Below are 25574 nucleotides of genomic sequence, written 5' to 3' on the forward strand. Positions count from 1 at the left end.
AGGTTTCCATCTGACTGAGGGATGAAAACCCTAGGTTAAGTTCCTTGCGTGTTAGACCGATATTTGTATATTTAAAATTATTGTTTTCTGCACCATCCTTTTAGAGCTATATTTTTGCACTCGGGGATATGTCGCTGGTTGCATTTTCTACACCCGAGGATAACCTAGGACTGAGAAAGTACACATGTTGCTGGTTGTTTCCTGCACCCGATAGGTCATAGGAGACCACAATCGAGAGTCCTTGCACCCTTCCTTGTGCACCCGATAGACGTCTGTTGCACTCGATGAGTCTAGGATCGATGCTTGTTATTGTTGGAGACCGAGGGATGTTGTCTAATGTTGGAGACCGAAGACCGATGTTGGCTGTTGTTGGAGACCAAGGCCCTGTTGGAGACCGATGATCGATGATCGATGCTGGTTGTACATGGGGACAAAGGACTGACATGTTGTGCGTTGTTCGACTGAGGACACATCTTATGATAGAGAGGAGGACCATGACCGAGGCTGACTCCTATTCTCCACCTAGCTATGACCGAGTTGGGTTCACACCTCGACTAACATCAGGTTTTTGCGATCTTGGAGGCTAACCACGATCCTTTGGACATAAGCAATGATGTTAAATTTGCTTGGAAGATTCAGGTAAAAAAATAAAATAAATAATTTAGTTCAATATAATTTATGAAATATTAGAACATGAACAATTTACTTGCAGAGAGACATGGCCGAGAGAGGACACAGTCTTGAAAGTATCAAAGCAAGTATTGAAGCTCGAAAACCCGACTTCGATGCTTACATTGGTAAGTATGTGTCGACTATCGTTGTGTTTAAAAGACTCTCATTAAATTGATCCCCTAGTTTAACATAAAATTTTGCAGACCCACAAAAGCAATATGCAGATGCAGTTATAGAAGTATTACCTACCCAACTAATCCCAGATGACAATGGGGGAAAAGTTTTAAGAGTTAGACTTATAATGAAAGAAGGCATAAAGAATTTCAATCCAGTCTATCTCTTTGATGAAGGCTCCACCATTTCATGGATTCCATGTGGAAGAAAATGTAAAATTTATATACTTAATGATCTAACAACTCTTTTATTTAGATCTAATGCGGAAAAATAATTTAAACTTACCTCCAGCCATTCTTCTTGATACTTTAAAGTTTCGATCTTCTAAAACCGATTTATCTTTTATCGATGGTGTTTTTCTTAGATGAGATAATGGCCTTAGGGACCTTAACACTATATTTATAATCCCTCTCTTTCCATCAAAGAGACCTTAATGGGTAGTTACTAGTTAGTGGGTAGTTATTCCAATTATTAAACTTTAATTTATTAATTAAACCATTTAATTCCAACATTCTCCCACTTGGTTTAATAAATAAAATCATATCACAATAAGAAATTGATACATGAATCATAGCGATAAATCATCTAAAATTGAGAATCATCTTCTATGTATCACAATGCATCACATTTCTCAATAACAACCCATAAAACTCAATGAATAAACCATATGTTTATTCTAGGTCCGAACTTTATTATTTCTCAAAAACGATCAATATGCGCATAACGTAAATCAAATATGAGAAATCATTACTTATTAGAGTTTCACTTAAAACATTGTTCTTACAATAAATAAAATCATAAAACAGAACTAAGTCCCATTCGTTCTACATGATCCTTGAAATTCTTTGGTGGCATGCCTTTAGTCAAAGGATCAGCAATCATCAACTTAGTGCTAATGTGTTCAATGACCACTTTCTTTTCCTTAACACGTTCTCTAATGGCTAAGTATTCAATGTCGATGTGTTTGTGAGTTTAAGCATTGATTGTCAGAAAATATAAAGTTGTAGGCCTTTATTGATGTTAGTGTATATAATATAATAATATATTATATTGATATATTATTATATTATACAATATAATATATTATATTATTGTTAGATAAAAGATAAAGACTCTTCCAAAACTTCTCTCCCAAATTTTTTTTTTTAAAATTCTCCCAAGTCAAAATCCGGCCAAACAAAACAACCGGCCTACGGTTGCAAACTTACATAATTTTGATAATTTTAAATAAAATAATCAAAAAGGGAGAAATTGTTAGATAAATTCATACCGGTTCAAATAAACCTAACTTAAACAAACTTCCTACGCAGGAACAAGGAACCGGACCGGATGAACAAGAGAAAACCAACTGAAGAAACCGAACCGAACCGATCAAGAGTATTCGGTACGTGACCGCACAGAGGAAGGATCGGCCAAAGCTCAAAAACCGGAATCTTCATACAACCGATCAATCCACAAGGCAATCATAACCGGAAGAAGTCCGGTTACTTCACTATCAAAAGACATTCGGCCAAGTCAAGTGGACAACCTAGGCCAAGTCAAGAGGCCGACTAGTACAAGAAGACACTTTGGGTATCTGCTGAGAATGATACCAAAGGAACAGACTGAATACTTCCATATCCATGCAAGTCTGAGGAAAGACTGTAGGCTGCAGAAAACAGTACTACCGGATCCTTCTACTTCGGGATAAGTCAGAAAGGAAATCTTCAAAGTACAGACAACTGTCCAAGCAGACAGTGCCTACATTGAGTAAAAGACAAACCCAGCAGGTTTGCTTTACAGACCGGCAGGTCTGAAACAGGATGCCAGGTCTGAGATTGACCGTCAGGTCTGAGGAGAAGACCGCAGGTCTGAGACACTGAATCACTGCATCTCTGATCAGCCAATCAGATTCAAGGCTTTGAAATATGACCGTTGGCATATTTCACCTATAAAAGGAGGCAGTTGCAGAAGAGTAAATGCGGGATTTTGAGCAGTTACTAAGAGTCATTAAGTGGGACAAACATTGGGATAACAAGAGCTAAGTGCATTTACTACAAGTGATAACAGTGTGGTATCCTAAGAAAGCCTAAGTGCTAAATTCTAAGTGTGTGTGCTACAATTTCAGTGTGAATTGTAAGAGTGTTATCGAGCAGAAAATAAGTCTCGATCGAATTGTATTCCTTAGTGAATATCCTTCTCGCGGTTTCGAGAGGAAGGGGTGACGTAGGAGTTTTATCTCCGAACATCCATAAAACTCTGTTGTGTTATTTACTTTCTGTTGGCTTCCTTACATAACCGACTAACTTAACCATACCGCTCCAAACCGACTCACTACTAACCATACCGAATATCCAGATAACCGAAACCGACCCACCATTCTTCAAATCTCCATCATCCGAAACCTACTTCGCCTATCATACACGTGTACCGCTTCAACTTAAAAGCAAACCTCTTCCGCGCTTGAACCTAGTTCAAGGGTTTGTGACAGGTTGTGTAGTATTGAAACCCCGGTGTTAATCTCTAACCGGATTAACCACCACCCTACGAGTGAGAACCGCCAACCGGTCCAACCCCCGGTCCACCAGCGGCGACCTAGATCCTAACAATTGGTATCAGAGCAGTTAGTTTCAATACTCAAGCAAACATGTATCAAGATAGGCCTCCAATGCTAGAAGGTGATGACTTTGCCAACTGGAAGGCACGCATGCACCTACATCTAGTCACCTTGGATGATGAAATGGAGTCTATTCTGACCGAAGGACCGATAGTCATTGATAAAGATAGAAAAGAATGGACGGCTGAAGATAGGAGAAGGAACAATCTGGACAACCATGCAAGAAACCGGATCTCCAACAGCGTAGATAGAAATACATACTGCAAGATCAGAGATTGCAAAACCGCGAAGGAGACTTGGAACACGGTCGTCCAGATCTTTGAGGGAAATGAAAGAACAAAGGAGAACAAAATAATGGTGGCCACACAGAGATTTGAAAGCATCAAAATGAAACCAGGGGAAACTATGAAGGAATACAGTGACCGGTTCACTGGTGTATTAGATGAGTTAGCAAATCTGGGCAAGAAGTACGACAACAAAGAGGTCATTATGAAGGTTTTGAGATCTCTTCCAAGTGCTTGGGATATAAAGACGATGGTCATGAGAGAATCAAAGAGCCTACGTAAGATGAAATTATACGATGTATTCGAAGATCTTAAGGCATATGAGTTCGAGATGAATTCCAGAACTGAAGAGGAAGTCTCGGCCTCAACGTCAACCAGAGCACTGTTCACATCTACGGAACCGGCTGCACCTGTTCCTGCTCCTATATCTACATCTGCACCGGTACCGATTCCTGCACCTGCACCGATCAGAACCGCCGAACAGTTTACTGAGGACGCCATGGCAATGCTTGCACAGAAGTTTGGGAGGTTCATGAAAAGGAGCCAACCGACAAACAACTACTATGGTGACAAATCCAATATAAGATGCTATAACTGTAACTGTATGGGACATTTTAAGTGGGAATGCAGGAAACCAAGGAGAGATACACAAAAACCAGACTACCAAAATAACCGGAACAACTATCAACAAACCGGTGAAGGAAGTGAAGTACCGAAAGCACTGATAGCCGATGATGGAGGAAGCCTATGGGCTCACAGTGACAGTGACGATGACCTCACATGTCTCATGGCAAATGAGGAACAGGTATTTGACTCTCCCTGTGAAGAATTTACTAAAGATGAGTTATATAATGCTTTGAATGACATGGTAGAAGAATATAAGAACCTATTGATCATGTTACCTAAGCACCTCAACATCAAAACCGATCCCATAGTACCTATCCCAGTAGAACCAGAGGTACCCATCACAACCGAACCGGAGGTCATACAATCTGATGATACTCATACCCTAGAAACCGAATTAGACCCTAAGATCGAACAACCTAGTGAGTCGACTAGAGAACTAACCGAGAAAGAGAATGCCAGATTTCAGTATACGATGGCCGCCTATAGGAGATCTAGCGATATAGTAAAGAACCTGAATAAAGAATACAGGCATCCACGTTGTAAGAATGGCCTAGGATACACAGAGAACAGATCTAAAAACCGAAAATCCATATGGAAAGCAAAGCTTACAAAAGGAAACCTTCCCTTTATAAAATTCCTTAAGAGCACCTGTACAGCTGAAGAAGAGGAGACCGCGTATTATAGGGAAGAAAAGACAAAGTATGACTATGTTGGCCCAACCGATTCATGGCTTGACCTTGAGAAAAGGAAAGCAGAAATCCTCAAATATAAGAAAGACTTCCCTGAACCACGTAGATCAAACTATAGATCATCAAACCAAAGACCATCATCATTTAGGTCATCTGTAGGGAAACCGAAATACACCAGACCAAGTGTGAGGAGAACAGTTGAAACTTTAGCAAAGAAGACCGTTCGATTTATCAAGGTTTGGGTACCTAAGGGACTAATCTCATGTGGACCCAAGTAAATGTGGGTACCAAATAGTTGTAAATATGTACTTTTTGCAGGATCCAAAGAAACGGCTAGGAAACTCCGAATGGTTCTTGGACAGCGGTTGCTCCAGACACATGACCGGAAATAGCAATCTGCTAACCGACATTAGATCAGTAACCGGTGCTCCTATCACTTTCGGTGACAACTCTAAAGGTAAAACCGTGGGCAAGGGTAAGATTGTCCATGGTAACCTAACTATTGACAATGTACTTCTAGTTGAAAACCTACGTTTTAATCTACTTAGCATTAGTCAGATGTGTGATGCCGGATACACAGTAGAATTCCTTAAACATGCATGCTTAGTTAAGAACTCTCAAGGGATAGTGCTACTAACCGGAAATAGGATAGGTAACATCTACAAGGTAGACTGGAAAACTAGAGTAGAACACCCTATATGCATGATAGCTAAGACTGATCAAACCTGGCTATGGCACAAAAGACTAAACCATCTAAACATGAAAACATTAAACTACATTCGTGGTAAGAAATTAGTTGAAGGCATCCCAGATATAGTATTTAACCAGGATAAGGTTTGTTCAGCATGCCAGATGGGTAAACAAACTAGGTCATCGTTTAAGAGCAAAGGAAATCTCCAATCTAGCCGATGTCTAGATCTTCTTCACATGGATTTATTTGGACCAATTCAGGTCATAAGCCTAGGAGGTATGCTTTACACCATGGTGGTTATTGATGATTACTCTAGATATACATGGGTAATATTTTTACCATCTAAACGTGAAACGGTATCAAACCTAATCAACCTCCTTAAGCGTTTGCAAAATGAAAAATCAACTCGTATAAATTGCATTCGAAGCGATAGAGGTACCGAATTTACTAATAGCACATTAACTGCATATCTTGATGAATCCGGCATTAGACACGAGTTGTCTAGTGCTAGGACTCCTCAACAAAATGGCCTGGCCGAGAGAAGAAACCGGACTCTCAAGGAAGCCGCACGGTCCATGATAGCCGACTCCGGCATTGCTCAGAAATATTGGGCTGAAGCTATCAACACTGCATGCCATACACAAAACCGGTCCTTGATTAACAGATTTCACAACAAAACACCATATGAGGTTTATTTTAACAGAGTTCCCAAACTTAAATACCTCAGGATTTTCGGTTGTAAATGTTATATTCATAATAATGGTAAAACTCAACTCACTGCTTTTGATGCAAAGACCGACACCGGCATTATGCTAGGATATTCGTCGGTAAGTAAAGCATATAGAGTATATAACAATAGAACTGCAACCATGGAGGAAACAATTCACGTTGTTTTCGATGAATCGGTTGAAAGCAACACTGCTTCATGCTTTGATCTACATAACAGACTGGAAAATAACGATATTCATTCTGATAGCGAAGATGAGACCCCGGTCTTCAGGGGATTTGTCCATGACCTAATGGGTAATATTGATACCCAGCCGGATCAAGCTGTTTCACAGCAGGAAGCTGACACTTCGGTCCAACCCGAGGAAGCCGGTCGGTCTGACAATCTTGGTCAGCCTACCGACATGTCTAGCCTTGATCAAATAAACGGTAACTTGGTAGACACCCTTGAGCTGAATCTCAGAAGAAACAGTAAACATCCTCCTGAGCAAATTATAGGTGACCCTTCAGAACCTGTTCGAACTAGGAGTCAACTTCTGGAAGGATATTTTAACTCTGCTTTTATATCCCAGATTGAACCGAAAAGAATAGATGAAGCATTGTCAGATCCGGACTGGATCTTGGGAATGCAAGAAGAACTAAACCAGTTCGAGAGTAGTAAAGTCTGGTACTTAGTTCCCAGACCGAAAGATAAATCGGTCATAGGAACAAGATGGGTATTTAGAAATAAACTCAATGAGGACGGTCTGGTCACGAGGAACAAAGCCAGATTAGTGGCTCAAGGCTACAAACAGGAAGAAGGCATTGACTTTGAAGAGTCATTTGCTCCTGTAGCCAGAATAGAAGCTATCAGGATTTTTCTAGCCTTTGCGGCTTTCAAAAATTTCAAAGTTTTTCAAATGGATGTTAAAAGTGCATTTCTGAACGGTGATATACGTGAAGAAGTGTACGTTGAACAGCCACCCGGCTTCAAAAATGCTGCACTTCCAAACCATGTATACCGGCTAAACAAAGCCTTATACGGTCTAAAGCAAGCACCAAGAGCCTGGTATGATACACTAACCGCATTCCTATTAGAGCATGATTTCACCATCGGTTCGGTGGATAAGACCTTGTTCAAATTTGAAAAGAAGGAACATATCCTACTTGTTCAAATCTATGTAGATGATATTATCTTTGGTTCCACCGATCCAAAGCTTTGTGATAAATTTTCAAAAATGATGACTGACAAATTTGAAATGAGTATGATGGGAGAATTAAGTTTCTTCCTAGGTCTTCAGGTTAAGCAACTCAAGGAAGGAACATTCATCAGTCAACCTAAATATACCAAGGAGCTTCTAAAGAAATTCGGTATGGACACCTGCTCCTCGGCGGCTACTCCAATGAGTTCATCTATTAAATTGGACAGAGATGATGAAGGGCAATCAGTAGATCAGATTGCATACCGGGGCATGATCGGCTCCCTGCTATATCTGACAGCAAGTAGACCGGACATCCTGTTTGCAGTTGGTGTATGTGGGAGATTTCAAGCAAATCCAAAGCAATCCCATTACACAGCCGCAAAGAGGATACTGAAGTATCTAAAGGGCACACTTGATGTCGGTCTGTGGTACCCAAAGGACTCATCATTCAATCTAACGAGCTACTCAGACGCAGACTATGCAGGCTGCAAGATTGACAGAAAGAGCACCAGCGGAACATGTCAGTTCCTTGGTGACCGACTGGTATCATGGCATAGCAAGAAGCAGGCATCTGTGGCTACATCAACCGCAGAAGCTGAATACTTGGCGGCCGGAAGTTGCTGTTCTCAACTTCTCTGGATCCAACAGCAGCTGAAGGACTTCGGTATTACAGCCGAAGAGTCCCCAATTTTCTGTGACAACACAAGTGCCATTGCGATTACATACAACCCGGTTCTCCATTCCAGAACCAAGCACATCGACATAAGGCATCATTTCATTCGAGAGCATGTCACGCTGAAGCATATCCGGCTGGAATACGTACCCACCGACCAACAAGTAGCCGATATCTTCACAAAGCCTCTACAGGAAGCTAAGTTCTCTCAATTTAGACTTACTCTCGGTTTAACCGACATCAGTCAGATCCTTCCTAAGGATACTTAAAAGGAAAACCGGCTTCAACAGATAAAACAGGTAGTTCTTCTTAAGCTGTTGATCTTTGAATTCTCAAGATGCCTATGGAAGAACCGCCCAGATCATCAGACAGAGTAAACCGACTGGCTACTTGGTGGAAACACCAACTAACCGCATCGGGATGAACAACTGATGACTGACCGGCTCGGAAGCAGGTCATCCCAGATTATTTGAATTTCACAGATGTGGAACAACTACCAATGTTTGTAGATGTCTGTTCTGAAATGTTGCCTTTTCAAAGAAAACTGGTCGCGCCTAAAAAGACGTGAAGATCTTTTGATATCTTTCATGGTTCAGGCCTATGACCGACACCTAGACTACAAACATACCCATTTTGGTGAAAAACCTTTTATCCTGCAGTTAATACATGTCATTCCATTTAATGCCTGGACAATAGGTTAGCCCCTAAACTAGTATTTAAGAGAGGGAAACACTCACCACAAAACTCACAAGTCACAAGAATACTCTCTCACTAAGGCAAACTAACCATGTCTCAATTCCCAAACATCCTCCAAGTAGATTTTGAATCCTGTACCGGTACCGAACACTATGAAGTGTATCGGATGATTAAGAAGTTAGAAGATACTGGTCTCCAGTATTTTCTGGATGATAAGCAAATCATCTACCCTGCATCCGTTATGGAATTCTACTACAATGCCAGAGTATTCCGGGGAACACCCCATTTTGAGACCCACATCCAATCCAAGGTTGGGGGTGTAATTTTCGACTTCACCGAGCAGGACTTTGCTCGGTGTTTCAGTCTGCCTAAGCAAGGGATCACAGATCTCAATCCTCCTGCAGACATTAAGGCTGAGGTATCCCTAGCCTTTGCCCGGTCGGATGAACCTGTCAATGATCATGGTTCTAAATCTCTCTTGAGGGCTGAGTACCAGCTCCTCAATGACGTGCTAGGAAGGGGCATCTTTGGAAGAGATGTCACTAATACCTACTGCGTGGCAAGTTTCAACATGATGGCTGCCATCATTACTGGCACACCGGTAAACTGGTCCCGGGTGCTGTTCGACACCTTAGTTTGGATGATTAACGTTCAGTCAGTCGGTCTCATTCCCCAAATGAGCACCCTTTTGGTGGAACTCGGCGTTCCAACTTGTCCTGGCGAAGGTCTGAACCAGGCTCAGGTGCTAACTAGGGAAATGACCGACTCTTTCTATAGTCGGTTTGAAAGAGAATGGAGGAGGAGGAACTTCAACCCCCCTCGCTAAGTCACTTCGTCTGGCATCCGGTCGTTTTGCTGCATGTACCGGATGCATCATTAATCTATTCAACTCTGACCATATCGGCCTCACCCATGTTCACTTCGGTTTTATTTGTGCTTTCTTTAACTTCATCATTTATATATGTCATTTTCGGTGTTGTCTCTACAGTTTTCGGTCTCCATCTAATCTATATCATTATGTGTTAAATGCATTCAATGAGATAATCCAATTTAATGAGATAACTCCCAACCACCCGCATATTTAATTCCCAACTAATCTGGTCACTTTTCAACTACCATTTACCTCGAGATCCGCAAACCGCCACTTCCCAATGCACTTTGGAAAGGAAAAGATTCTTTCCCTTAATAAAACAAAACTAACAATCAATGCTCAGATTTTCCCTCCAAAATCGATTCTATATAAGGAGCCATCCTCATTTCATTTTCTCAACCACAATAACCAGTTTTTCTCTTGAATCTCTCTCTCTCTCTACATCATAATCATGCCAAGCCAAACTTTGGGAAATTTTCTAAGCGTTGACTTCGGCTCATGCTTGGCCGAATGGGACTATGACCATCCAAAGAAACACATGTTTGAAAGTCTCATCGTTACCGGTCTACAAGCCTTCCTTGACGAATCCGGTCCCATACTGACTGAGGATGTCAAGGAATTCTTCAGAAATGCCATCAACTGGGGAGATCGCATTGTAACCACTGTAAGGAATCATACCTTCGGGCTTGATGAAGCCGAATTTGCCACCCTCTTCAATCTGCCCAAAGAAGGGTTCTCTGATTTTCCGGCCATGGAGGGCACTGATGAATACTACTATGTGTTCCGCTGCTTAGGAACCTTCGATACGGTGGAAACCCATGGGTTAAAGACCCGTCTCGGTCGTAGCACTCAGCTACTTCTTGAGATTGTCACTCGGTCCATTCTGTGCCAATCTGTAAATCAGCGGTTTTCAAAGAATACCTACAATATGATGACCCACATCTACAACCACACGCCCATTAATTGGGCAGCGGTCCTGTTTCAAATCTTGAGGAAAATGGTGCGGACCAAGAAGGGACTCGGCTTTGCACCCCACATCAGCAGGTTGATTCTCAAGCACCGGCCAGATTTTGGACCGGGCACACCGGCATCCCCCTCAAATATTCTCGATAGAGATGCCGTGGTGGAAAAATATTCCAAAATGGTGCTTACTGCTTAAGCATCTTTATTTAAATGTCTTTCTTTCGTCCTATCGGTTTCCATTCTAATAAAAATATCGTTTCAGTTTTGATCGCTTCTCTTTACTCTCTGTATCTTTCTAACATAACCGGCTTAATATCGCTCGTATCCGGTTTCATAAAATCTGCTTAAAACTGCTCAACACCGATCAATCAAAATATCTGAAACACTATTAGAAACCAATCTGCCATTCGGTCTCAAAGAAAAGACTGCGTCACCGATGACATAGGCAAAGTTTTGGAGGGAAAAACTCCCGCTCAAAGACACCGCACACCGTTTCGCACGAAACCATGTCCTTTCATTTTGGAGGGAAAACTCCCGCCCATTCATGATGGGACGGTTTGGCTTCCAAACCGTGCCTATAAAAGGGGGCCTTCGTCATATTTTTCATTCTCACACAAATTCACTTTCTCTCTCTAAACTTCTAAAATCCTTTGAAGCCGAATTCTTTCATTTTCAAACTCTTCAAACATGGGTCGTGATTCGGCGTTGTTCAAACTATACTCTCAAGTGGACTTCGAGGAGATTCGGCAGAACGGAACGGCCGAAGCGAAAGAAGTAATCGACCGACTGATTAAAACTGGTTTGGAATATCTACTAGACGGTCCCCACGTAATATACAAGGACGCGGTCGAAGAGTTCTTCAAAACCGCAACCGTTTCCTACGACAGGATCCTCGCAACGGTTTGCGGCTCCCAAATAGAAATCACCGAAGCTGTAGTGGCCGAAAGTCTGCATCTCCCAACTACCGGTATGGACGCAACAGCAGAGATGGACGATGACGTTTTTAAGATGGCTTGCCGCCGTGTATCAGCAACAAACAAGCCGGTTCCCACATCCGGAAAGAAACAACTGCTGAAACCGGAGCTCATCCCGGCGTGTGACGTTTTTGCCAGGGCGATACTGGCAAGGGGAGGAAATTTCAGCAATCTGACCAAAGACAAAATCAGAATGATTTTTCGTCTAATGGAAGGCACAGAGATCAACTGGGCAAGATCGGTCTTCAGCAACCTTATGGAAATGGTGAGACCGGACTCAGACAGGTCTTGGGGGTATGCCGTACAACTCGGCAAGATCTTCTTACATCTGAAGATCAAAGTCGGTCCCGGTGTTGGAATACTAAAACGCAGCATCATCCGATCAAGGCATTTTCTTCCAAGAAAGCAATCGGCCTCCAGTTCCACAGGTGGCCGAAAGAAGAAAGCCGCAAAGAAAAATACCCCGGCAAAAGAAAACACCGGAGGAAAGAGAAAAGAAAAAGTAATTTTCGAAGACCTACCTCAACAAACAGAGGATGAGGAGTGGGACGATGAGGAAGCCGACACAGAGGGAACCGAAAATAGAACGGACCATGACGATGATCTCTCGGCTCAAAGTCCAAACAATACCGAACATAGCATAAATCCTGAAACCACCGAGGGTGAGGACGGGGTTGACACAGGTGCCAATAATGAGGGCCTCAGCAGGGAAGAAGCCGATGAGGCCGAGGCCGAAAGATTAGCCCAGAATATCTTTCAGGGCATCATCAGGCGGGATGAGGACGTTATAAGCTTATACTTGGAGTGGCATGAGCACCGCTTCAACACGAACTATAAGAACATCATGACGGATTTGAACCAAGAGGATTGCTTCGCCAGGTTGGAGGAGGTGGAGGCCATGATCTTAAGCCTCACAAAATCCAATACCATTCATGAAGTACAATGCCGAACTTGCCTACTGATACCGAGAAGTCATCTTCGACAGATAAGAAGGCGTATCAGAAAGATTAAGGAAGAATATGCCGAAGGGGGATCGGTGTCTACAGTCGCACCGCGAGTATTGGATAAGCTTGAAAAGGGCAAACTGGAAATTCGGCAGGAAATAGAGCGGCTGGAAGTCATATGCAATCAGAAAGAAGTACCGGTATATACCGCTCCAGTCATCGAAGAATTTCCAACAGACTGGACAACAGAGGACACTGTGACACCAAGGGACATTGAGACACCACTGCCAGAAAATGATGAGGTACCGACTTCAAAGACTGTTGAGGTACAAAGTTTAGAAAATGTCGAGGTACCGGTCTCGGAAGTTGCGGTAACGAACTTGGAGGATGCGGTTCCAAACCCAGACGATGCGGTTCAAGATCTGGAGGCTGAGATACCGACATTGGGAGTTGAAGCTCCAAACTCAGAAATTGAGGTAATAAACTTAGAGAATTCGGCTCAATCAGAACCTCCAAATGAAGAGGAGGCACCGATAAATCTTGACGAAAGAGCCGATCCAGATCCTACCGAGCAATCAACGCCTCCACCACCACCGGTAGTCACCGCTCCAGCGCCCCCTCAGGAATGGATTGATGACCTATTTCAAAAATTTGAAGTAGTTGTTTCGAAGCGGATTGAGGACCGACTCCGGCAGTTTGACACTTCAATATCAGAGAAGATTGATGACCGCATACTTGACCACAACGTCTCCAAGCTTCAACCGCTCAAGGATAGATGCGAGAACATTTTCGATACGGCTATGAAGTTCGCCAATGCGACGAAGCTGGTTGTGGATCACACTCAAACACGCCTGGAGCAACTCAGCACCGGACTATGGGAAGAGGCCGGTGAGCGAGAAAACTGTGCTCAGCATATTGTAGCTCTGGAGGGTCTCACTTCGGAATTAAAGAAGGATTTCGAACGGGTCGACCCAACAATTGAACGAGTCTCGGTACTGGAAAAGAAGAACGAAGATCTCGTGGCCGAAGTAAAGGCACTTACTGCACAGATGGCCGAAATCCTGAAAGCTAAGGAAAACGCGGATGCCGCAGCTATAGAGGCCGATGCTCTGGTTGCCAAGAGAATCCAGGAAAGGCTGGACGCCGAAGTCAGCAAAGACAAAGAGGCGCCGCGATCGTCTCAGCTGACCGAAGCCGAAGTAGAGGCCGAAAGAATAAGAAGGGCTGAGATCATGTATCCAGGATATGCTGAGAAATTGGCAAGACAGGTTGCAGCGGATGCCGAACGATTAGAAACGGAGCAACGAAGGCTGACGGGTTATGCAACCGAAAATGAGAAAAAGAAGAAGGCGGTCGCCTCCGCCTCAGCACCAAAGAAAAGAAAGAAGCCGGCTCCTAAGAAAGTTCGGATTGCGGAGATGCTCAATATAATTTCTGACCCGGTCGAGACGGGTACTTCGCAGCAAGACAACCAAGTCGAGGATGAACTCGAAGAACAGCTGCGGTACCGATCTAAAAGACCACGACACTCCACGCAACCGCAACCGCAACTGCCACCGCAACCAAAGAGAATGAAGAGTGCATACGAATTCACGGACTCAGAATAGGGACTATCCTTCTTTTTCTTACTTACCTTAGTATTTTTGCTTAGTCTTTTCCGGTTATCTATGAATATATAAAGTTATTTTTGAGTACCGGCCTTATTTTGCATTTCTACATGATTTTGATAATTTTAAATAAAATAATCAAAAAGGGAGAAATTGTTAGATAAAAGATAAAGACTCTTCCAAAACTTCTCTCCCAAATTTTTTTTTTTAAAATTCTCCCAAGTCAAAATCCGGCCAAACAAAACAACCGGCCTACGGTTGCAAACTTACATAATTTTGATAATTTTAAATAAAATAATCAAAAAGGGAGAAATTGTTAGATAAATTCATACCGGTTCAAATAAACCTAACTTAAACAAACTTCCTACGCAGGAACAAGGAACCGGACCGGATGAACAAGAGAAAACCAACTGAAGAAACCGAACCGAACTGATCAAGAGTATTCGGTACGTGACCGCACAGAGGAAGGATCGGCCAAAGCTCAAAAACCGGAATCTTCATACAACCGATCAATCCACAAGGCAATCATAACCGGAAGAAGTCCGGTTACTTCACTATCAAAAGACATTCGGCCAAGTCAAGTGGACAACCTAGGCCAAGTCAAGAGGCCGACTAGTACAAGAAGACACTTTGGGTATCTGTTGAGAATGATACCAAAGGAACAGACTGAATACTTCCATATCCATGCAAGTCTGAGGAAAGACTGTAGGCTGCAGAAAACAGTACTACCGGATCCTTCTACTTCGGGATAAGTCAGAAAGGAAATCTTCAAAGTACAGACAACTGTCCAAGCAGACAGTGCCTACATTGAGTAAAAGACAAACCCAGCAGGTTTGCTTTACAGACCGGCAGGTCTGAAACAGGATGCCAGGTCTGAGATTGACCGTTAGGTCTGAGGAGAAGACCGCAGGTCTGAGACACTGAATCACTGCATCTCTGATCAGCCAATCAGATTCAAGGCTTTGAAATATGACCGTTGGCATATTTCACCTATAAAAGGAGGCAGTTGCAGAAGAGTAAATGCGGGATTTTGAGCAGTTACTAAGAGTCATTAAGTGGGACAAACATTGGGATAACAAGAGCTAAGTGCATTTACTACAAGTGATAACAGTGTGGTATCCTAAGAAAGCCTAAGTGCTAAATTCTAAGTGTGTGTGCTACAATTTCAGTGTGAATTGTAAGAGTGTTATCGAGCAGAAAATAAGTCTCGATCGAATTGTATTCCTTAGTGAATATCCTTCTCGTGGTTTCGAGAGGAAGGGGTGACGTAGGAGTTTTATCTCCGAACATCCATAAAACTCTGTTGTGTTATTTACTTTCTGTTGGCTTCCTTACATAACCGACTAACTTAACCATACCGCTCCAAACCGACTCACTACTAACCATACCGAATATCCAGATAACCGAAACCGACCCACCATTCTTCAAATCTCCATCATCCGAAACCTACTTCGCCTATCATACACGTGTACCGCTTCAACTTGAAAGCAAACCTCTTCCGCGCTTGAACCTAGTTCAAGGGTTTGTGACAGGTTGTGTAGTATTGAAACCCCGGTGTTAATCTCTAACCGGATTAACCACCACCCTACGAGTGAGAACCGCCAACCGGTCCAACCCCCGGTCCACCAGCGGCGACCTAGATCCTAACAATTATTATATTGTCTTTTATACCATTAGGGTATATTTAATTATTAATGGGCTTGGGCCTGTATGTATAAGCAATTTAGGTTTTAGGCTAATTACTCCTATATAAGGATTGGTTGTAAAAATTGAATATACAACACTCAAGTTTTTTCAAGACTTTTTCTTTTTAGGAAATATCTATTTTCCAGAGTTTCATATCTTCATAGTTGTTCTTAGAAAGATCCAATAGTCAAAGCCAACATTTGGTATCAGAGCTAGATTGAAGAACATGTCGTCGACAAGATCAACCAGAGATGCGGCGGCAATGAAGATTGGAAGAGAAGGGAATGTGACGCTCTCCTATCCGTTACTCACGAAGAGTAACTACTCGGTTTGGGCATTGAAGATGCGGGTAAACTTACAAGCACAAGGAGTGTGGGAAGCCGTGATGCTCGAAGATGTCGACGAACGGATGGATAGAATGGCTCTCGCCGCCATCTATCAAGCACTCCCTGAGGACGTTCTTCTCATGGTGGCTGAGAAGGATTCCGCTAAGCTAGCGTGGGAGACGTTAAAGACAATGCATGCTGGAGTGGAGAGAGTCAAGGAGGCAAAAGTGCAAACCTTGAAGACACAGTTTGAGGCGATTCGTATGAAGAATGGGGAATCAGTGGATGATTTCGCCATGAAATTGACATCCATTGTGACTGGTATCCGCTCGTTAGGAGAGAAGGTGGAGGAGATCTCCGTCGTCAAGAAGTTCCTTAGAGCCTTACAACAAACATACATGCAAATCGTTACAGCGATCGAGCAATTTGGTGACCTCAAGAATATGACCGTCGAAGAGATCGTCGGTCGTCTCAAAGTCCACGAGGAGAGACTTCGCGGATACGGAGACCAAGAGGAGGAGCATCTATTGCTCACACATGATGAATGGATGTCACGAATGAAGAAAAACGGAGAAGCCGATTTTTCTTCTGGATCATCGAATCATAGCGGCAACGGTGGAGATAACCGAGGTCGTGGCAAAGGGCAAGGGAAAGGTCAAGGGCGAGGTTGTGCAGAAAGCTCACCTCGACAAAAAGGTACCAAGCCCCGCAAAGATAAGAGCACAGTGAAGTGTTACGCTTGTCAAAAGTATGGGCACTACGCGTCTAAGTGCCCTAACAATAGGTCTGACGGTGAGGCAAACCTCACTAGCTTCTATGATGAGGATCCAACATTAATGTTTACTGAGGTAGTGACAAAAGCTTTGCCCGAAGAAGATGATGCAAACCTCGCTAGCTTCTATGACGAGGAGCCAGTATTAATGTTTGCTGAAGAAGACGAGAAGACAAACCTTGAAGAGTTAATGCAAGAACCGTCCAAGGAGGAACCAGAGGTGGTGTTGTTCAGTGAAGAGAAAGTCATGGAGAAACTCCTTGCAAGTGGCGATGAGTGTAATCACACCGATGTGTGGTACCTTGACAATGGAGCAAGCAACCATATGAAGGGCCATCGAGAGAAGCTCAATGAGCTCGACGAGAAAATTACCGGAAATGTGAAGTTCGAAGACGGAAGCAAGGCGCACAAGTTTCTTAATCCAGTTTGCGGAGAAAACTATGTGAGCAAAGATATCGTGTTCGAGGAGGAGAAAAAGTGGGAGTGGTTCAACGACAACAACAAGCTCGTACAAAATTCAAAGGAGTTCGGAATCCTACGAGATGTCTACGCGGAGGCACCACTAGTAGAGATGGATCCGGATGAATTGTTGTTGCTCACCACCGATGAGCCAACAACATATCACGAGGTGGTAGTCGAAGAGTCGTGGAATGAAGCCATGAACAAAGAGCTCGAGTCTATTAGGAAGAATAAGACATGGGAGCTCACCGACTTACCACCCAATCACAAGACCATCGAGTTAGAGTGGTTTTTCAAGTTTAAAAGAGACAGCGAATGCAACATCCTCAAGCACCAAGAGAGATTGGTAGCAAAAGGCTATGTGCATAAGGAAGGTAATGATTTTGAGGAGAACTTTTCACCGGTGACGAAACATTACACAGTCAGGTTAATTCTTGGTATCGAGATGGACTAGAAGAAAAATAGCATTGAGGTGAAGCAGGAAGATTATGTGAAGAAGGTGTTGAAACAGTTTGCAATGGAGGATTGTAACTCGAGCAAGTATCCTATGGAAGCAAAGTTGCAGCTCGGAAAGGATGTGGAAGGAAGCTTAGTGGATCCGAAGGAGTATTGGCGTATCATCGGGTGTCTCAGGTACTTGACACACACTCGACCGGATATCTCTTATGTAGTTGACATAGCGAGTCGATACATGGAGAAGCCTGCCACTCTGCACCAACAGACAGTAAAAGACATTCTTCGTTACGTGAAGGGAATGATGAATTATGGGATTCAGTTAAGAAGAGGACGAGAAGTTGAAGAACTCGTTGGTTTTACTGATAGCGACCTAGCCGGTGACACAGATGACAGAAAAAGTACTAGAGGGATGGTGTTTTATCTCAACGAGAATCTGATCACGTGGCAATCTCAGAAACAACGAACTGTTGTTTTATCTTCATGTGAGGCGGAGTTTATGGCAGCTATTGCAGCGTCGTGCCAAAGACTTTGGCTAAGAAACTTGTTGAGCGAGGTACTCGGATGCGAGCTGAGGCCGGTAACCCTCTATGTCGACAACAAGTCTGCAATAGAATTAATGAAGAACCCGGTGTTTCATGGACGCAGAAAACACATCGACATTCGGTTCTACTTCATTCGTGAATGCGTCAAGAATCAACAGATCGTTTTAGAGTTTGTAGGCACTAGAGAGCAGCGTGCAGACATTCTCACTAAGGCACTAGCAATAGTCAAATTTGTAGAGATGCGAGAGATGCTCGGCGTGAAGTATCTCGAACCAAATCAAGCTTACGGGGGAGATTGTGAGTTTAAGCATTGATTGTCAGAAAATATAAAGTTGTAGGCCTTTATTGATGTTAGTGTATATAATATAATAATATATTATATTGATATATTATTATATTATACAATATAATATATTATATTACTATATTGTCTTTTATACCATTAGGGTATATTTAATTATTAATGGGCTTGGGCCTGTATGTATAAGCAATTTAGGTTTTTAGGCTAATTACTCCTATATAAGGATTGGTTGTAAAGGTTGAATATACAACACTCAAGTTTTTTCAAGACTTTTTCTTTTTAGCAAATATCTATTTTCCAGAGTTTCATATCTTCATAGTTGTTCTTAGAAATATCCAATAGTCAAAGCCAACAGTGTTTACTTCGACTACCACTCTTATTATTCTTAGCCATAAAGATTGCAGCTGAGTTGTCACAAAACAATTGCAATGGCCTAGAGATAGAATCCATAATTCTAAGCCCATCAATAAAACTCTTCATCCATACACCATGCGAAGTAGCCTCAAAACACGATACAAATTCGGCTTCCATAGTGGAGGTTGCAATCAATCTCTGCTTTGCACTCCTCCAAGATACAGCTCCACCAGCAAGCATAAAAACATAACCAGATGTTGATTTTCGTGAATCAATACATCCAGCAAAATCTGCATCGGAGTAGCCTACCACTTCTAGAGTATCAGTCCGTCTAAATGTAAGCATGTAATCCTTCGTTCCTTGAAGGTATCTCATCACTTTCTTTGCAGCTTTCCAGTGGTCTAAACCTGGATTACTTTGATATCTTCCCAATACCCCAACAATAAATGCAATGTCAGGTCTTGTACAAACTTGAGCATACATCAGGCTTCCAACAGTAGAAGCATATGGAATGTTTTTCATTTGTTCTCTTTCGAGATCATTCCTTGGGGATTGGTTCAAACAAAATTTATCACCCTTAACAACGGGAGCTATACTTGGTGAACAATCTTTCATCCGAAATCTTTCTAAAAGCTTATTGATATAGGTTTCTTGAGACAGACCCAAAACTCTTCTTTTTCTGTCTCTATGTATCTTAATGCCAATGACATAAGACGCATCACCCATATCCTTCATATCAAAGTTCTTAGAGAGAAATTGTTTCACCTCATATAACAAACCCTTGTCATTTGCAGCAAGTAGAATATCATCCACATATAGAACAAGGAAACAAAACTTGCTCCCACTGACCTTTTGGTATATACAATGATCCATAACATTCTCTACAAAACCAAACGAAGAGACAACATCATGGAATTTCAAATACCATTGATGGGAAGCTTGTTTCAATCCGTATATGGATTTCTTAAGCTTGCATACTAAATGCTCACCATTACTAGAGGAAAATCCTTCAAGTTGTTTCATGTATACCTCTTCCTCTAGTTCTCCATTGAGAAAAGCCGTTTTCACATCCATTTGTTGCAATTCTAAATCAAAATATGCAACTAATGCCATGATTATGCGAAGTGAATCTTTCTTTGATACAGGAGAAAATGTATCCTTGTAGTCAATTCCTTCCCTTTGAGTGAATCCCTTAGCAACAAGTCTTGCTTTATATCTTTCAATGTTGCCCATTGAGTCTTTCTTTGTTTTGAAGACCCATCTACATCCAATGGCTTTTACACCATCAGGCAACGCGATAAGATCCCAGACTTCATTGACAGTCATAGAATCCATCTCATCCTTCATGGCGTCATGCCAGAATTTTGATTCTGCACAACTTATAGCTTGTGAAAATGTTTCAGGATCATTTTCGGCTCCGACATTAAAATCCGATTCTTGTAGATACACAATATAATCATCAGATATTGTTGATCTCTTTATTCTAGTAGATCTTCTTAATGTTGGATCAACATTATTTTGTAAAACTTGTTGATCAACTGGTTGCATAACTCTCTCAGGTAACTCTTGAGAAATTTGATCTACTGGTTCATTTTCAACAACTTGTGGATTTTTAGTAATTGTTCTTACAATAACCGATTGTACTGGAGGGTTATTGTTAACAACAATCAATCTATCACTTGGGCATGATGGTTGCACATCATAATGATCTTTATCTGGAACGGTGTTCCAGGATCGGTCGCTCCCACTAATCAAGTCATTCTCAAGAAATTTTGCATTTCTCGATTCCACAATTCTAGTGCTGTGAGTAGGACAATAGAATCTATAACCCTTAGATCTTTCGGCATATCCAATAAAATATCCACTAATAGTCCTTGGGTCTAGTTTCTTTTCTTTCGGATTATAAACTCTTACTTCACACGGACATCCCCAAACGCGTATATGTTGCAAACTCGGTTTCCAACCTTTCCATAATTCAAATGGTGTTTTTGGGACAGCCTTGGTTGGAACTCGGTTTAATATATACACAGCCGTTTTTAGAGCATCAATCCATAATGACTTTGGAAAATTGGAGTTACTCATCATACTTCGTACCATGTCTATCAAAGTCCGGTTTCTTCTTTCTGCAACCCCATTTTGGTCCGGAGAACCAGGCATAGTATATTGGGGCACAATACCATGTTCTTGAAGAAACTTAGCAAATGGACCAGCCACTTGTCCCTTCTCAGTGTATCTACCATAATATTCTCCACCTCTGTCTGTTCTCACAATCTTAATTTGCTTATCGCATTGTTTTTCTACTTCCGCCTTGAATACTTTAAAGGCGTCTAAAGCTTCATCTTTAGAATGAAGAAAGTAGATATACATATATCGTGAGTAATCATCAATGAAAATGAAAGAGATGAAGTATTTCGGACTAACCATATCCATATCAGGACAACAAATATCTGAATGGATAATTTCTAAAATGGTTGTACTCCTTGTAGCACCTTTCTTGGATTTATTGGTCTGCTTTCCCTTAATGTAGTCCACACATGTATTAAAATCAGTAAAATCTAAAGTACTAAGTACTCCATCTTTTACTAATCTTTTAATTCTATCAATAGAAATGTGTCCCAATCTACGGTGCCATAAAGTAGAGGAATCTTCATTTATAACACAACGTTTTACACCAGATTGATCATGTAAAGTATTATAAGCAGCGTCATTTTGTAAATTAATAGAAAAAAGACCATTCAACAGTGTACCATTTCCAACATTACTAGATTTATAGAATAAAGCAAACGACATTCCATAAAAGTTGAAAGAGTATCCCAAAGATACAAGCTTTGAAATAGAAATTAAATTCCTAGTAAAGTTAGGAACATAAAAGGTCTTTTCTAAACACAAATTAAAACCACTACTTAAAATTAAATAACATGTCCCAACAGCCTCCACACGTGATTGCATCCCATTTCCGGAATAGATGCGTTCTTCATTTGGTGTTGGCTTCCTTAGGTTTCGCATACCCTGTAAGGTATTAGAAACATGGATTGTAGAACCAGAATCAATCCACCATGTGTTATAATTAATATCAACCATATTAGATTCATAACAGACAAAAGAGATTAAATTACCTTTCTTCTCAAGCCATATCGGATACTTTAGGCAATCCTTTTTAACGTGTCCTCTCTTATTACAAAAGAAACACCTTATATCCTTTGGGTCTTTCTTAATCCCTCCGGTTGCCGATAATTTTCCTTTCCCTTTTGGCTTATGAGATTTCTGGTCTTTTCCATGTGTAACTGTAAATGCACTCTCACCCAAATCCATTGACAACCTATTCTCTTCCTGAACACACATGGTCATAAGTTCATTAATTGACCATTTCTCCTTATGTGTGTTGTAGGAGACTTTAAAGGCTTCGTACGCAGATGGAAGGGTCGCTAGTATGTAGTGCACCAGGAAAGACTCTGACATATCAACCTCAAGTCTTTTTAGTTGAGCCGCAATGTCCCGTAGCTTCATGATATGCTCACGCACACCCCTCATAGTAGTGAGCCTCGTGGTTGTGAACTTGATTATAAGAGTACTGGCAAAAGCTTTATCAGAAGTTGCAAACTGTTCATCAACTCCTTTCAGTAATGCTTTGACATTTTTATGCTCTTCAATTGAGCCACGAATACTCTCAGATATTTTAGTCTTTATGAACATCATACTGAGACGATTAGATCGATCCCATCGTTCATGAAGAAGTAAATCATCCGTAGTACTCTCATCATCAATGATTGGCTCATCTTTCCTTATAGCATCATCAATGTCTAAACATCCCAAATGAAGCAAAATCCTTTCTTTCCAGATCTTATAATTATCACCCACAAGTTCGGGAATCTCACACTTGATATCAGTAACAGTACCAGGTATCATAACTGTAAAATTCAATTATACATGTTTAAAATAAGTTGAGGCAAATAAACAAAATCATGTTTACCAATGTAAATCATGCTTAAATTAAAATATATCTAATGACATAAAACTTGCCTGTGGGCTAAAGATTCAATTCAGTCAGATACATTCATAACCTTATGATAAAACTATCAAATCATTCATTTTCTTAACTCCTGTGGGTAATTAAAAAAATATATAACATGATATTTCATCCCAATTAATCACATACAAATAATAGAAATTCATGTGGGATAAAATCTATTATATTAATGAAATTAATTACAATAATGTTAATATGATTCCAAACAATTATTTTTCAGCCTAACTAAAGATGCTGTGGCTATTCTTTAATTAGCTAAATCAATCGAATCATTTGACATTTTAATTCACAATAACATTTATAAAATATACTCAAATTATAAATAACGTGAATCAACCATAATAATTAAATGAACGAAACTTTCTTGAATTAGTGCAGAAATATTATAAATAAGTTTCATTAACAAAGAAGGCAGAAGTTTTTAAGGCTCTGATACCAAATGTAAAATTTATATACTTAATGATCTAACAACTCTTTTATTTAGATCTAATGCGGAAAAATAATTTAAACTTACCTCCAGCCATTCTTCTTGATACTTTAAAGTTTCGATCTTCATTTATCTCTTATCGATGGTGTTTTTCTTAGATGAGATAATGGCCTTAGGGACCTTAACACTATATTTATAATCCCTCTCTTTCCATCAAAGAGACCTTAATGGGTAGTTACTAGTTAGTGGGTAGTTATTCTAATTATTAAACTTTAATTTATTAATTAAACCATTTAATTCCAACAAAAAACTCACTTGTTCTTACCCAGGCATCAAATTCACATATGGACCCGACACTTACTTTGGCCAAGAGGTACCTATTTTTTTCAATCTTCAAATTACCCCTCCTTTATCAACATAAATTTATACATGATCATTTCAGGTATCTGTGTTGGAGATGGATGGTCAGTTTGATAGATTAGATGAACTAATCTATGTTGAGAGTCATTTGAGCAATTTGTCATCAAAGTTCTATGGAGAAGTTACTCAACAAATGCTGAAACATGCTGATTTTCCGGGAAGTAACAATGGAACTGGATTTTTTCAGACTATTGTTGGTTTGAAGATCAGAGATCTTTATGAACAAATTGTTGCTAGTAGAGCTTCTGCTCCTGTTGAAGCTAAAGCTTGAGGAAGGAGGATGAGAAGAAAGCAGAATTTCCCATCACTTTTTTTGCTTTTTCTTGTTCAGAATTATATTCTCTTAATTTCATCTTTTCATAGAAACTCTTTGATCAGCTTGTATCTATTTGCTGTTGTTATTAAGACATAATGTAATATATGAGAATACAAAAAATAATAATTCCTATTTTTCTTCTATTTTTATTCATTTATTTTGTTTTTCTTATGTACTTACAAAAATAATACTACCTTAAATTAAGTGGGATTAGTTTCTTATACTAAAAAAAACTTACAAGCATAATATGTCCACTTAAAGTTGAATTTCAATGGAGAATTAATGGATATTAAACACGACGATCTTGCTCAATTTTCTCGCGTCATAGTCTGTAAGTGAAACCGAAGCATGATAACTTTTTTAATATAAAGTTTCGACAAAATGATAGTCTAAATATTTAGGCATAAAATTAATAATAACCGAAAACATTTCTATGCAGCAATATAAAGTTCTAGAACATGGATCTTCTTGCAACAAGCCTAGCAACTATATACACATCTAAATGAAGAATGGACTAATTTCAATGAAAACAAGATACACATGAAATAACCATATCCTCATACACCATCTAGTACAATGAGTTGAGATTTCAGACTATCTTTTGCGTCTGTCAATGTTTATGCTCTAGTACAAGGGAAATTTGATAATATGACCCTCAAAAGTGGGTTATTTTCATATTTAACCTCCAAAAAAAACCATTTTGATTTTTAACCTTTTTATAAAAAATTTACATTTTTGCCCCTACTAACATTTTCCATTGTCTAGCGTTTAATAGGAGGTTGTTTAATAGGAGGTTGCGAGAATGTTATTGCAAAAAAGAAAAGTATAAAAGAGAAATTTTTTTGATGTATTTTATTAAGTTCTAGGCATCGCCTATTTATACTTACAATATTTAATTGAAAAGGAAATAAATAATGGAATAAAATATAATTTAATAAAATAAAATAATATAAGGGTATGTTTTAGCATATTCCTAAATTATGTTTTTAACATATTTTCTAAGATAAAATTCTTAGGTTGATATTATTTAGGGTCTGATTTATTGGGCTTAACGATATTATCCAACAAATCATCCCCTTAATCTCGTTATACGACTTCAACTTTCTTGATACCTACCGAG

General features: G+C 40.5%; 1 protein-coding gene across 1 annotated transcript; it reads left to right on the forward strand.

Moving 5' to 3' along the window:
• The first annotated feature begins 404 nt into the window (after positions 1–404).
• Positions 405–24600, forward strand: LOC124930529 (phosphoribulokinase, chloroplastic-like). Its single transcript, XM_047470864.1, has 6 exons — positions 405–455; positions 565–639; positions 713–797; positions 876–1056; positions 24028–24091; positions 24161–24600. The coding sequence occupies exons 1-6, from the start codon at positions 405–407 to the stop codon at positions 24407–24409; spliced, it is 705 nt and encodes a 234-aa protein (XP_047326820.1). The 3' UTR covers positions 24410–24600.
• The last annotated feature ends 974 nt before the right edge of the window (positions 24601–25574 follow it).

This window comes from Impatiens glandulifera, chromosome 3 (assembly GCF_907164915.1).
Source record: "Impatiens glandulifera chromosome 3, dImpGla2.1, whole genome shotgun sequence".
NCBI classification, from domain to species: Eukaryota; Viridiplantae; Streptophyta; class Magnoliopsida; order Ericales; family Balsaminaceae; genus Impatiens; species Impatiens glandulifera.